General features: G+C 34.4%; 3 protein-coding genes across 7 annotated transcripts in view; 1 reads left to right on the top strand and 2 right to left on the bottom strand.

Moving 5' to 3' along the window:
• Positions 1–6,375, bottom strand: part of LOC105666599 (signal transducer and activator of transcription C-like) — a 23,199-nt gene extending 16,824 nt beyond the window's left edge. Inside the window, exons 1-3 of one of the 4 annotated variants that reach the window (XM_020866922.2) lie at positions 6,259–6,375; positions 5,416–5,512; positions 5,137–5,306 (exon numbers count right to left, since the gene is read on the bottom strand). In XM_020866922.2, the coding sequence (XP_020722581.1) occupies positions 5,137–5,145 (9 nt within the window). In that variant the 5' untranslated portion in view covers positions 5,146–5,306; positions 5,416–5,512; positions 6,259–6,375. Of the gene's footprint in view, positions 1–5,136 lie in introns of all 4 variants that reach the window. The other 3 variants (XM_048412543.1, XM_048412544.1, XM_048412545.1) reach the window with 3 other exon arrangements.
• On the top strand, positions 6,283–9,670 carry LOC100648034 (F-box only protein 9). The gene is made up of 7 exons (XM_012317269.3): positions 6,283–6,569; positions 6,801–7,022; positions 7,090–7,389; positions 7,483–7,646; positions 7,718–7,909; positions 7,982–8,216; positions 8,305–9,670. The coding sequence occupies exons 1-7, from the start codon at positions 6,567–6,569 to the stop codon at positions 8,524–8,526; spliced, it is 1,338 nt and encodes a 445-aa protein (XP_012172659.1). The 5' UTR covers positions 6,283–6,566; the 3' UTR covers positions 8,527–9,670.
• Positions 9,512–13,276, bottom strand: LOC100648770 (progestin and adipoQ receptor family member 4). 2 transcript variants are annotated; one of them, XM_048412547.1, is made up of 5 exons: positions 12,803–13,276; positions 11,255–11,314; positions 10,771–10,874; positions 10,558–10,695; positions 9,512–10,245 (listed from the first exon to the last, which is right to left on the bottom strand). In XM_048412547.1, exons 1-5 carry the CDS (start codon positions 12,987–12,989, stop codon positions 10,018–10,020), a joined length of 717 nt encoding a protein of 238 aa, XP_048268504.1. In that variant the 5' UTR covers positions 12,990–13,276; the 3' UTR covers positions 9,512–10,017. The 2 variants fall into 2 exon arrangements, with proteins under 2 accessions (XP_048268504.1, XP_003401444.1); XM_003401396.4 differs by having other exon boundaries at positions 11,090–11,314; positions 12,803–13,272.
• Between the last annotated feature and the right edge of the window lie 1,893 nt (positions 13,277–15,169).

The following is a 15,169-nucleotide window of genomic DNA, read 5'->3' on the forward strand; positions in this document are numbered from 1 at the left end:
AAGGGTATGCGTGAGAACAATGTGACGATTTAGGCCACAAGGTATGAGGATTGTGTGGTACGATGTAAAATCTGATAAGAATGAGATGGAAGAAGGTTGGAAGTTATTAAAGTAGAAGAAGCTTTCGAGTGCAAGGCGTGTCCTTTTTATTTTTGTAACAAGCTATGATTTCTATTTGCAAGACAAATTTTATGTAATTATAATATAATATAAATTGAGCAGCATTGGAGCTGGCTCTATCGCAAGTTGAATGACACATTGATATTGTGATATCCGTCTTACATTGATTTCTTATTCAATCTCTCGAGGGAACCTAATCGTCTTTTGGATTGCGAAAAAAATTGTTTCTTGTAAATTATTAAGAGAGACGCGTGTCTTCTAATTTTTCCATAAAGAAGATACAAAACTGTTAAAGTTAAGACCAGCTTCGCTAAAGGCACGTATAAAATGCAAGGAAAGAAGTAGAGCGACATTCTTCTCGTCCTTTGCTCGCTAAAGTAGACAAAATTAAGGTGAATTGAAGTTAAAATATCGTCTAAACTAATCGTTTCCAAACACACATATCCTGATACATTTTACGCAGGATATTCCAACAAAATTGATGTACGTAAACAGAACGTACGTATCTACTTGAGAGAAAAAAAGTTCAGTTATATTTTTGGGACGCAACGTTGCATTTATAACAAAAGAGCCATTGTAAATGAAGAAATATAGAATAGAATTAAAAAGATGGAAAATAGACGTATGTGGAATTAGAATCTGAACAATTGCGTATTCCTGTGGCGTTAATATGCCTCTAGCTCGAACCAGGAAAAACATACGACTGGTTCCAGTTACGTGAATCACTGCAAAGACGGTTTAAGAACGATGACAGATGCCGATGAACGAGCGATTCATATTTCGAGCAGGTTCACGCAGCAGAAACGCGGAAATCCTGGCACGCGTGAAAGCAGCGTTTCGACAATGTCGCCAGCGTGGACGATTATACAACCGAGTCCTTGGCGTTGAATAATGTATAGGATCCCGATTGGCGCGACCAAGAGATGCGACAGAATGAAGTAAAATGCAATTAGCTTGCAAAGTACGATACTACACGTCGTATCGCGGGGCGACGAGTGAAAGTCGAGGATGACAGGTTTGTAACGACGCCGAAAGAACGTCCTCGTTCGGGACAATTTATCGGATGAGGCACATAACTTGGATGGAGTCGTCGTCGTCGATTTTGTGCCATCGATGAGATCGATGGAAAGCGATCGAAGAAGATGGTCCGATCAAAAGGAGAACTCGAGTAATAATATCTTAAACGAAATATAATTTCAAGTAGGTTCGCTCGTTTAGCTTGCAGAAGTTAAGGGTTGAATAGCTGCGATCTAATGCTAGAATCGTGGATGTGATTATTTTCGGTAATTTTTGTCTTCCTCTTCCATACGATTTTCGTTTATTATTTGTAACTAATTATTATACCGTTTTTGCTTGCTACTTATCGCTGGTTTTAACCTTTGGATTTTGTAAATTTAACGTAAACTGTCGCAAGATTGTATACATTGACAATTAATAATAATAATACGTTCTAATTAATAATGAAATTTCTAGAATTATAGTACTAACGATAGGAACTGGTGTCAGTCGATTCTTCAATAATGAACAGATTAATACCATTCGTTATTTGAATTTATCAAGTAAAATAGAAGGGTTAAGTCTTCTTTGAGTGGATTTCCCCTAAATTTGATTTACGTGTATGAGTATCCCATTCCTCCAATAACTGTGGAAGAACAAAACAAAGGGACTGTAATGCAATTCACCAGAGAGATGCATTTTGTAGCGAGAAACGATGAGCATCTGAATATGAAACAAAAATGATTATTAAAAATGTTGCTTTTTCTGAATAAAACAATAGTCAGAAAATAAAATTCAAGTCGAAAAAATAACGAATAAACCAATGAGTCAAATAAAGAATAATAAAATTGCCTTTTCTTTTATGAACCACGAATAGAAGTGTTTTGAACGATCTTCCCACACCACTAAGCACTCGAATTACTCACAAACATTCGTTTAGACATCTTAAGTATCTTAAAGGTATCTTTGATTATTTCGTAACGATCTCTTAATAAGTTTCGAGACTGGCGATCGGAGGCTGATCTCGCTTTCGGATTGGGTCACGCGTCATCATCGTCGAGAGAAAAAACTTTCTTCTCGCCGAGGATGGAAAAGATGCCACCTGCTTAAGGTTCAATGAACCCATCGCCAAATAAGACGCATAGAGTGTCCACACCCTAATCAGGACTCTTGTCATAAATCGTTTGGTAATTACTTTCTCCTAGAATGTGATTACATTGAGCGGAAACGTGACAAGAGACACTTTGTCGTTGTGGCTACGCTTTGAAACTATGCGGATAGCCATTTTTTTCAGGGGCTAACAATCCATCGTCATTTGTTTTGTCGACGGTGAAAATAAATAGCACGAAGAATTGCAGCCTTTCTCAGAAGAGATGCAAATATACAGATGATTCGTGACTTGTTATTGAACGATACAAAACTTACGTATAATTTCTGTTTTTAGTGAATGCGATATACATTATGTAACTTGGTAGTTTAAAGAAGTAGAAACAGCAAGAGCGACGATAAAAAATAAAATGTCGTTAGAAAGAATCATTTCCAAATTGAAGTTAACGTTTGAAAATTGGAATTGATATCATTATTTATAACGTTGTGGGTTTATCGAGTTTCTCTTAGCTGCAGTCCCTCTAATTTGTCAGAGAACGTCATCAGAGAATATGGTCGAAGATCTATTCACCATCTGTAAACGAAAAGAATTGTACAAAGGAATTTTCAAAACACCTAGAAGTATCTACTGATTATAAATTGAAGAATGAATCAGATATACGAGATGTGATTAATGTAATATAATTTTTTGCTGAATATCTGAATTTGTGATACTTGAGTCGTATCTTCCCAAGAATATCGTTACCTTTTCTGAATTTATATTAAAACATATCTTCTTTAGAATATTGTTCTTGTTTTTAGTAAAAATTTGCTTTGATTGGCCAATTCATCACTAAGGGACCTATGAAGCAGATCACAAAAGAAAAAAGAAATATCAATTTCCCTTTACTAAAGAAACATACTTTTCCTATATTTGTAGATTCTATTTCCAAGATTGAAAGAAGTGAAACCATTTACAGGTTCCCTAAAGAAACAACAACTAAAACTAAAATGATAAAAGAAAAGTCGTGACCATAACCGCGATATTAAGTTCCCATACGCGTATAAATTATCGCTATAAATGGACAATACCTATATCTCGAGTTACGTATCACTAACTTCGAGAAAGTGTTGGTCTGAAATGAAATTCACCAACTTTTCTCGCGGAACGAAGTTTGTTTTACGATTCGCGATCCCCTTGCGTGTTACACATCAGTTAGTAACCGTTGCATGAAGTCAATTTTAATTTCAATTAATCGCACTTGTACTAGATAACAATTAGGTTGTCCAATTTGCAAGTTCGCGAAATATGCGTGTTATATTCGTGAAACTTCGATCGAAGATTAATCCGATCTGCTGGATTATTGTACTTTTTTCCTTTTCTCTCTCTCTATGAATAATTGGAAATGTAGGAAAATTTCAGAAGAAAAACTCATTATACAGTAATTTTGGATCTTTTCAAATAATCCTAAGGAGAATAACGTGGCAAGAAGGAAAAAGTTGGAGGAAAGCGGCGTGATGTTCGAAAGAAAGTTCTTCGCGATAGAAACGTGTAGCACCTTCAACAGTGAAACTAAAAGTCAACGAGGAATTGAACGATACTTTGAACGCGGTATGTGCAAACGTGGAATAGAAATTAACCCCCTTTATCTAATGATTTGTAAATTAATTTAATATGCTAAATACATAGTTCCAGGCGTATGCATCTGAGATAGAGAGAAATGTAAATTGAGAGAAAAGTATGACAAATGAGATACAGTCTTCTTTTTTCTTCGTAAAACTGTCATTTAACATATAAAAGTTCTAAATAGGTATTAGAAAGTTTAAATATAATGAATGGAACATCAGTCCTTAGATAGCTACGTTTTATACTCTATACATGAAATTGATTTATCAGATATCATATTTATAATAGAAATATCAGTATTTCCTTTGGTTCTATTGAATATATGCTTTTTTATATCTTCAAAGAAACCACTTGTACTGGAAATAGCTCATTATTATTATACAGAAGAGTACTTTCATTTTTCACAAGGTTGCTAGTAATTGTATTCATAAAAATAATACTTTTTCCATACTCCAGTGTTAAAGGATATAAACAAGAAAGTATTACATCTTTGTGTAAAAGATACCAAAACATAAATGAAGTAAATATTGTTCTTTTTTTCTTTAATACTCAACAGCTATATAGAATTTCATTTTTCACCTAGCCCGATAATATCCCTATAATTTTTTCAACGAAAGTAAAAGGAAAATGGTATTATTCTCGTATACGAGGATGACGTTCAATTAAATACCGGTGTAAAAGGAAATTCCAGCCGTGTGTAGACCTGGAAATATTTGAATCGCGGAGCGCACGAACAGAGAAGAGAAGAAAGTCGCCTGTAACAGAATGCTCATCGGGAACTTCTTCAAACTAGAAATCTGAATTTTTCCAGCATTGAGTCGCACGGCACAGGTAACTTTCGATTGCCATTGCGTCGACTGTATTTACACGGCACGCACCGTGACACAGAAAATGTTTCTTTTAACGTAAAACTGGAACAGTTATAATCAAATGCGAATGAAACTTACTCTTATCATCCTGAATAATTTCCAAACAATTCTATGTAACAAGTCCTGGTTAATATGAAACAAGATCAACGAAATATCAACATTCTTACGATAATCTGTTAGATAAAGAGAAATATGTCGGGACTTTCTTCTCTGCACACAATCGAGTAAAATTTCTCGGACGTCTCTTTCCACTTGCCTTTTCAAAACCAACGGTTAACACTTTTCACTGTCACACGACACGAGACCTGTCCATCACCATCAAAAAGGATATAATGTACAGGGGAATAAAATGAAGAGAACCAAAGGCGAAAACGATAGTGAAATAGAGGAAACTTATTGAAGGAAAGGTATACAACGAATGAGTGGTTTCGTACTCACCAAGCTCATGATGCTGTCTGTGCCGACATTCGGTTAGCACGCGGCTTTTACTCAGGAAGATGATCTTCAAGTAGCGATAGTTCCGTGAAAGAGGAGGGGTCCACGATGTTGATCCACGTGTATGAAACGATCGAGCGAGAAACGCGTCGAATTAAGAATCGCTTCCTCCGCTATCTTCCAAATATCGCCGAGATTCGTGGGCAAAAATGTTACGTTCCAATTGTCCATTTTGAGACAGTTCCCGGTATTTTTGACGGAGAAAATCAAAAACTGACTCACATTCTCGTAAATTTTCGAGTATCTTGAAATCTGCTTGAAATGTTTGAAACGTTCTTCGGATAGAATGGTTTGGACAATTGAGTATTGAGAAGTGAATCTATAAAATCAACGATATTATTATGAATATAATGGAACTACGACGTGGAATGATATCATATAGAAAGTCGATGTATTCGTCTTAACAAAGCTTAAGGTTTAACAAAATTAACTTGACTTTGATAGCTTACCCTCTGATCGTTGATGCTACACTTATAATTGACACTATTGTTAATACGGCGATTGTAATCTGTCATTTGTATAAATACTATTAAGAATGTTAAATATTTTAAGACTTTGGAAATCTCTTGATCGTTACTTCTTATTGTTCTCAATTTCATAGATATAGAAAGAATAAGATTCTAACGTAGAGTAAGAATTAGGATAAAGTATCGTTGAAGTTGGTTATTGCTTAAAAAACCAAGTGATTTTCAAGTTATGTTATATCTCCTTAATGATCATAGTCCGATGTATGAAAAAAAGGAAAAGAAAGTAAAGAAAGTAAGAAAGCGATTATCAAGGGTGAAAGGGTGTGGCAGGAAATATAATCATAGAAGCGAAGGGTTAAAAAAGGGGAAAAGAGACGAAAGAAAAATGGAAAAAGACACATATGTGTTACCCGCCGAAATTAAACTAACATATTTTCTACAAAAGTATTCTCAAACACTTAGTACGTATTATCTCTCAAGTATTTAACCTTAAATCATCAAGTACTCAATGTTTGAACTATTAATGCAAGTACTCAACATTCGGTATCATTTCAAAAAATGTATTACTTATCTTAATGGTGACGTAAAATATATATACCAGAGGAAACTGGATTACGTAATCTCCATGTTGTAATTCTTGGTAGCATATGCTTTTGATGGTTTTCAAAAATCATCGTTTTTCAAAGTAGTACGAATTCAAACTGGATTGCATCAGCTAGAAATACACAATATAGTCTATAGCTGCCGGTTCCGGTATGGCCTTTAATTGAATCGCAAAGCAGAAAGGCGAAAACCATGGCGGCGGTCTTGTTGGCGAGATTGTACTTTCGCTGTGTTGTACGCTTTTCTGACCGAGAGTACAAGCGCTGAAGGAATAATACCGTGGAAATCGAAACAGAAAGAAAAATGGTACGTAATATATGGAAATCAATGACTGTCCTTTCATTGTTACCACGTAAGAAGTTACCTACGTCAATATAACCTCAAACGGAGCGGAAAAATAAAACGTCATTTTCAGAATCATTCATAATAAAGCAGCCAAGTAATTGATACAGTCAATTTATTCTTATTTTTGTTATTAAAATGTGATTTTAGTAGGTGATCAGGTAATTTATAAACATTTGATCGTAATATCAATAGAGCCACTCTAGTGAATCTAGCGAGTCAGATGACGGTGGAGACGATCAGGAAGGGTCTTCTTTCTCGGAAACGAACATCGAGGATGCTCTGACTTCTTTCAGAGAGCAATGGCAACGTGAATTAGAAATATCACCCAAAAGGGACCGACTAAGAACACAGTCCACAAAGACAGTTAAAGTTGATGTTTCTAATTCTAACGATGAAGAATCTATTGAAAGCAAGGTATAATAATGGATGTTTTAAAGATATCTCTATGTATGTATATAATATATGGGAATAAATATTTTAGGCAAAAAATTTGTTCCTGAAAGGAATTGAATATGAGGAAAGAAGGAAATTCTATGAAGCAATTCAATTTTACAAACGAGCTGTGTTATTAGTTCCTGACATTGAGTTACGTTTATACGAATCAACTAAAGTAAAATCAAACGATGATAATCATGAAGGATATGACAATGACATAAACAACATTGGCGAAAATGCTGAAAATCATAACGAAGAAGACGAAGAAGAAAGCGATTTATTTGTTAAATTATGCAAAATTGTAAATCAAAATAAATGCGTTTGTTTCCCTAAATTTGAACAAACTGTGAGTACATATATTTAGAATTATTGGGTAATCTATATTCTTGTGGCCCATCATGGGAATTCCTCATCATCATCAGGGCATTCCTTTTTTCAGACAACACATATTTCTGCCTTGCCTATGGAGATAGTGCTTTATATCCTAAGATGGGTTGTATCTTCAGAACTTGATTTGAGATCTCTTGAAATGTTCTCTAGAGTATGTCGTGGATTTTATATATCTGCAAGAGATACCGAAATCTGGAGACTTGCCTGTGTTAGGTATGTCAATAAAAAACATTTAATAGATCTCTGTAATAATGGAGTGATCACAAAATGATCAAATTGTATAGAGTATGGGGCGTAAATTGTGGAACCTATGCTCCAAAATATCAATCATGGAGAGATATGTATTTACAACGGCCTAGACTAAGATATAATGGATGTTATATTAGCAAAACCAGTTACATTCGCGATGGTGAAAATAGTTTCCAAGATCGATTTTATAGACCTTGGCATCTGGTGGAATACTTCAGGTACCTGAGGTATGTGATGATACTTGAATATATATTAATTAAAAAAAATGTCAATTCTTATATTATTTCTTTGATAAACAGATTTTTTCCCGAAGGAAGAGTTTTGATGCTAACTTCAACCGATGAAGCCCAAAGTTGTGTAAATTTTTTAAAATATCGCACTCCACGGAATCCATCGGTTCTTATTGGTCATTATATATTACGTGATAATTGTGTTATTCTAATGCTCAAGAAACAGGAAATAAAAGGAGTTAGTACATATAGAAAGAAGAAGAAAGAAACTATGCATGATAGTGGGGAACAAACATTTCATATTGTAAATATCAATGTATATTATATCAAAGTAATTAATATTAAAAACATGATAAGACATATGATCAAATTATATTTATGTGTATTTATAGGAATTTGAAATTCAGGATCATCATAGACGGTTAAATTCGCAATTGAAATGGCTGAGTTACACTATATTTACAAAATATAGAAATGGACATGAAGCGAAAATGTGTTTAAAGGAACCATCTGCAAGAGAATGGAGAGTATCGGCTATTGGCGGGCGATACCCGTCGCTTAAATTTAGCAGAGTTAAAAGTTATACTCAAGAAAGTGAAGCTCCTTTACAATAATTGTAATTTAACGCAAAATTATTAATCATCTGAATTGTGTAAGAGTACCTACATAATGGAACTGAAATTTAAGAGAAGACTATATTCTTCAAGCGAATGTTAAATCTTGTACAGATCTCTCTTGATGTACATTCAGAGTATGCACGTTAATGTTACATTTTTCCGCTTATAAAAATGTATTATAAACAAGTTCTAATGAAAAAGATACTTTATTCTTAATTTATTATCAAAGTATTTCTTAAATAATTTTTATTAACCTACTATACAATTCTAGCGTTACAGTTTTCTCTTAAATTCTATTTACATTAATTGTAGGTGATACATACTGAATGATTTAAGATTTAATATATTGTTTACTATGCACTTCTGCGGTGCCTTATATGCTTTCGACATAGGTGCTTTTATTTTAAAATATACTGATTGATCACATTTTTATTTATTTATTAATTATGAAATTTTCAATAAAAATAATGTCGGAGATAAATAATTTTAATGCAATACATACATATATCGATAATTAATTTCGATCAGACTATAAGCTACTGCAGCATGCAATTTATACCAACGATCAGATCCGCAAGTACACGTTCATACGCGATATGGTAAAAATATATTTATCTAGCACGCGTACTATCTATTGATAAATGTTCTCTCCAGATAAAATATTTCATTCTTCGAGACATTCTTGCGGCTCTACTCTTTGCGAATTTCATATAGAACTTCATCATAAACGTATACACTCAATCAAAGTACGTGAAAGAAACGAAAACACGATTAATTTACATATATTAATTAAATTTATACCATTTACTATCTAATTGTAAGATCTATCGACTGTGGATAGGAGGTTAATCTATACCTGTATGTGTAATTTCAAATGTAAATGAACGGATTGTGCATTCTTCGTTCCCGATATCTCTATATGGGCGATGAATTTACGTATGTATAATCGAAACCCCTATGGAATTAAATGAATTCCAATCGATATTTTGGGATAGTTTTATTCGTTTACACGAGTGGTTTTGACATTGAGAAACGATGTGTGTCTAATTAAAGGAACGAATGTCCGGGAACACACCTTATAAATTATTGCAGATCTTAAATTCTTATAATCACAACAATAAACGTATTTTTGATGTGCTTATTCGAGTTGAATTATTTTATTCGAAAAAAGTGGGATTACTCCTGATATTCGAATTAACGATAAAAATAAATATTTCACCATTTATTTTATTCTCTGTGATATGACAAATTAACTTTTGTACTCGTACTTGTACTTCAACTATTCCACGTGCTCTGTTCTCGTTATATTTGCTTTTTTTTATATGTATTAAATTTTGGTACGTATACTTATTTCTTTCTTTGGTTTCTTTACTTAAAAAGTGGCCGTCGATTAAACAGAGTGTGTACCTACACACAAAGTAACCGGCGGTTGGCGTAGGCTCGATTTATCACAGACTTCATTAGAAGATTTTCACCCACACCATTCGATCACAGTTCATCGTGTTTCAACTGATCGAGGATCGTTTTATTACACGCGGACGAGTCGGAGATCCAAGCAAGATCTTGCAGAGTCGCAGCATGCATCGAACAAATCGCCAGGACAACCAGCACGTGCATTAAATTATGAGAATTCAACATTAGATCCAGTTTGCCTGGTATCCATTTCTCAGGAATACGCAAGGCGCCTATTATTGCTCCCACAACCGCTACAAAATCCTAAAAGAAGATAGGTATTTTTTCAATGGTTTTATTTTATATTTTAATAATACATAATAAAAAAATTCACTAATTACATTGACTAATGTTACTAATGCCTTTTTATTTAATAGATACATTTAAAATTAAGCACTTTCTCTGAAATGAGCATATGGCCAATCTCTTTTATTTTATTACATCATTGTGTTGATACCAAATAGTCTATTTATTAGAATTAAAAGGTGAAATTATAATAAATTACAATTTTCATTCGCATAAACAAATAAAGCCCTAGTTACAGAGAGTTGAACCGAAGTATATGACAGCATTTACCTGTAGTACAATGTGAAGTAAAGCGTCTGGAGAACCACCGCCGATACCTAAGTATCGTAGAGTCATCATCAGCATTCTCATGAGGAAAAGTGGTGCGAAACATAATCTTCTGTCCCAAGGAGATCGTGCGTTCATCGCCTGTGAAATATACTTTCAAGTGTTTAAAAACTGAAGACAATGATTTTTAATTTCTAATGGATAAGTCGTGGATACCTTAAGAAGACCCCAAATGCAAAAGAAGCAGTAGATAAACATACAGAAGTACCAATAAATATCAGGCAAACAATGGATTGTTGCAGCCATCATAGGTATTGCCCCTAAGATTAGGAATGGAATTCAAGTCTATTAGAATTATTATCGTATTATTCATATAACAATTGAATCATGCAGAAGCCAAACTGATCAATCAATTCTTTGATTTCCAAGAAATAAACGCTAATACTAAAATTAAGAATATTTTAGAAAATGAAGTTAATCATTTTAAAGTAATAAAGTGATTCAATTATACTGTAATAATGACTTAAATAATTACCAAAACTTTGACACAGCCATATACCAATCATGTCTAATTTTAATAGCGTTCGGTAGAAGATTTCGTCGTAGTTCAAATTCATAAAGAGGTGGTAAATAAAAGACCCGATCCACGGACTAGTGGCACCGATTAAATGACACCAAGATAAAACTGCTATGAGGATACCTTTGGTATTCCATGGGAGAAGTTGCGGAATGGTCAATAACATGTATAGGATGGCAAATCCTGTAACATAATTTTTTTTTAATTAATTTACATTATCAAAGGGCAAGTTATAAATAATGAACTTAGGAAGGGTGTCATTAACTTGTTAAAATAATTACAACTGAAAATCTATTGACCCTATGCAACAAGTAATTTCTTGTCATACAAACGAATGATATCATATTTTCATTGTACAAGTACATATGAAGTAGATCTTTGGCTTAATGAAATTGATACATAATTTGTACTTGTTTGTAATATTCTTTATCCTTTATTCTGCCCAAAAGAATAGAAGCTTCCATTCTTTAATTATAAATAAAGAGCACTCTTTCTAATTACTTACTTCTTAATTACCTCGTTGTATAAAGTATCTCGTGCAACAGCGAGCAATGTTCATTTTTAGAGAATTAATGTTCATTAAATAAATGCTTTTACGCGATGTTCGTGTTTACCTTCACATACGTATAGTCTCTTTTACGCCCATTATTCTTCGGTTATTAATAAACTCTTTGTTGTTTGATATGATTGACGTAACGTGACATTCCCGTTTTAGAAATTTTCCGCACGATATTACATACATACGTAATATCGTAAAATCGTCTCATGGATTGTTCAATCGGATCGTTAAAAATTGATATAGTACATGCATATGAATATTGGATGAAGGTATTTAGGAATTTCTCATGAATTTTTCTTTTCAATATGAGATTACTATTATCAATGTCACGAATAGATCTCCGAAGGATAACGTACGGCTTCGCTGATCGATCTTTTGTTACCCCGCAGTACGCCGATAGGAACATAACGATTTCTCTCATAAGTTGACCTTGAAATCGCTTAGTTCAAGGGTAATCCAGTTTTCTACTTTATTGAAGCACGACGGCTACGTAACTCTCCCTTTCGCACCACATTCCGACATTCTAATTAAAGTGATTATATCTAGAAGCTAGATACGTGAAAATGTTCATATTATAACATTGTAGATTTTTCGAAAAATAGTTTCTTCTCTTATAATAGTTTATTCTCATTTCAATACTATCTAAACTGATACACGTGTAGTAGTATCACATGTGTCTAGGTAAATGTCTTTCTCCTTTATTCTGATTCCCTTATTTTGGAAGTTTGAGAAGCAATAATTACCACGTATGAATGTACAGATGATTTGTATCGATGTATAGATCAATGTGATGTACCAATGAAACTAACTACGTTTCTATCTCAATAAAAGTCAACATTAATCTTGCCAAAAGAAGCTGCTTGCATTTAATAATTACAAAAAGATTTCAATAGATTTAGTATGGAAAGAAAATAAAGACACAGGTATGTGACTCTTCTATATCGCATAGGGATATAGAGGGCTTAATACCAATCATCCGACAATTGATAAAACATTTCAGCGTTTCAACTACATCCAGCGTTTCACGAAAGACATCCATCCAGCATAGAATCCAAGTATCACCATAGCTTCCTAAAGGACTCGCTTTTTATTTTCTACAGCTTAGAACTTACCATGTGTTATGATATTAACAGTCTCATTGTGTATATAAAAGAGACTGCGAAGACACTGCCCGACGGTCATGAGCGGTCTGTAACCAGTGCGGATATGGGGATTGAATTGCAAGTGTTGAGGCATGTCGCTCCATCGTCGCAGAAGGCGAACCTTCGGTTTCTCTTCTTGCGATGGTTCCTCGTGCATTCTTCTCTGATCGTCGTCCTGGCGATAAAATACTTTCTCGTTGCTAATATCCTGGAGCGGAGGATCTGCCGCCTCCGCATGATGCTCGTCGTCTCGAAGCAACGTCGTGCAAACGAAGTGCTCGTGAGGAATGTTAGAAGCACGGAGCCGCGCGCGGGGCACAGATCAACCTCTAGAAACGAGTGTCTTGGACGTCGGTGGTGTCGTTACTGCATCAGTTGCGTACTCGATGCTCTCTGTCCACCACCATCCGTAGTTCCGACCTCTCTGACGGTGCCGTTACCACGGAGACCGCATCGATCCTTTTCATTGCCAAAGAGAACGCACCCCTCGAATACACGCGACTAGTTTCCGCGGGCTTGGTCACGGATTTAGCCCAGAAATGCAGTTCAGAGGGATTTGCTTAATTCGCAGAACCACGCCGGGTTTAGAAATTACACGCGTCATGAACGTATGGGGAGAATCGGCTGTAAGGATTATTTCTAAGGTAGAACACGTGAACATGGGTTTTCGATAGAAGTCTATTGGAATGGAATTAGGTGATGATCCGATTGACCGAACTTTTGCCAATCGAATACACTTTCAGTAGCTTGCGAACGTATTCGAACTCTCTTGAAAACCTTTCACGAATATATTATGAGTGTTATACACTCATAATGGGATTATCTTTAACTCTTATTATACGTTTAAAGTGACTTTTCATGCTATTGCACTAACTTTTTATTAAATGTACGTTTGCGGTAAATATCGTGTGACTTTTTTATACGTTCCTAGATTAGTTTCAAATTTTATCTGTATAATCGTTACAATTGCGTTTCAATGTTAATGACATTTCAAAATGTTTTATGTAACACGAGCAATGTTCAAATACTTTCTTGAGCTACTATACATGTATGTATGCACGTGGATTCCTATTATTTGATCGAGCAATCGCATAGATAACGAAGAAAATCAACGAATTATTCTTATATGAATATTTGTTTGGCGAACAGCTCAGAGGAAATGAAGTTGTACCATAGTACTTTTCTGACTTTGCGAATCGTATACTCTGAATTTCGTAGAAGTTTGATTTTCTTTGTCGGAAAATTTCTTTATCGAATTACTTTTTTATTTAGTTGTTCACTCGAGTGCCTTTTATGGCCGCGATTAGATTATTTAAGAAATGCATGGGGCTTGATATTTATACGTGCGATCAATTAAAAAGACACATTACCTTTTTCAATATTTCATCGATGAGTTTGGCAACTGTCGATTCGATCCATTTTACTATTGTCATACGGACATCGTCAATATAAATTGCCCTGGAAACGTTAAAATGTCGAAATAAATATTTAAATATTGATCTCGTTAATAAAATTTAATAAAGCCATATCATTTAAAAATCCAAAGAACGGATATTTCTTTCGTTTTAACTGTTAAAATAACGCGTTACATATTTTTATTTTTATCGTGCTTGAAGATCAATTTTGGCTTTCTAAATTGGAAGTCACGAAGCGAAATAAATGACAGACAATATTTTTAGTTCAATAGACCGTGCTTCAGATAAAAAGATGATCTTGATGTAGGGCCAATATTAAACACGATCTGAATACCGTGTAAATCGAAAACGACCGTGCGATACTCATTGACTCTAGATTGTTCTCGGAGTGATTGCCTTTTTCTCGCGAAACGTCATTCACTGTCTTTTAAGGGAAACAGGAAACAAGACCTGACACGTGAACGTGAATTTCACGCGATCTGCCTCCTGCGGCTGCAGCCGTAAAAAAAGATAAGGACAGATACTCGATTCGATCTAATGGACAGTTTCCAACTTGTAAGCTTATATAATTGATTTGTGAATCACAGTTGATTTCATTTACTATATACGATACAATTGTCCCTTTGTAGCTACTTGATCTATTAACACGTTATACGTATAGAATGATTAAGACAGTTTTAGTCTTTATTCTTTGATTACGATCAAAACTGTGAAGTCGATTTTATTTTGTGTATGGGGTTAGTTAGTCGCGCAAGCGCTATGCGCTAGAACACATTACCTTCATCGAGTCCATTTCATAAGTTGGATAAAATGGGTGCAGTTTTAGTACAGTGTCTATTATACCGTTTTACTACAAGAAGCACGTCTATTTTGAATAGCGTATTAAAGGTTCAAAGTAATCGCGATTATCTTTATCGTGGAC

This window comes from Bombus terrestris, chromosome 15 (genome assembly GCF_910591885.1).
Source record: "Bombus terrestris chromosome 15, iyBomTerr1.2, whole genome shotgun sequence".
Classification (NCBI taxonomy): Eukaryota; Metazoa; Arthropoda; class Insecta; order Hymenoptera; family Apidae; genus Bombus; species Bombus terrestris.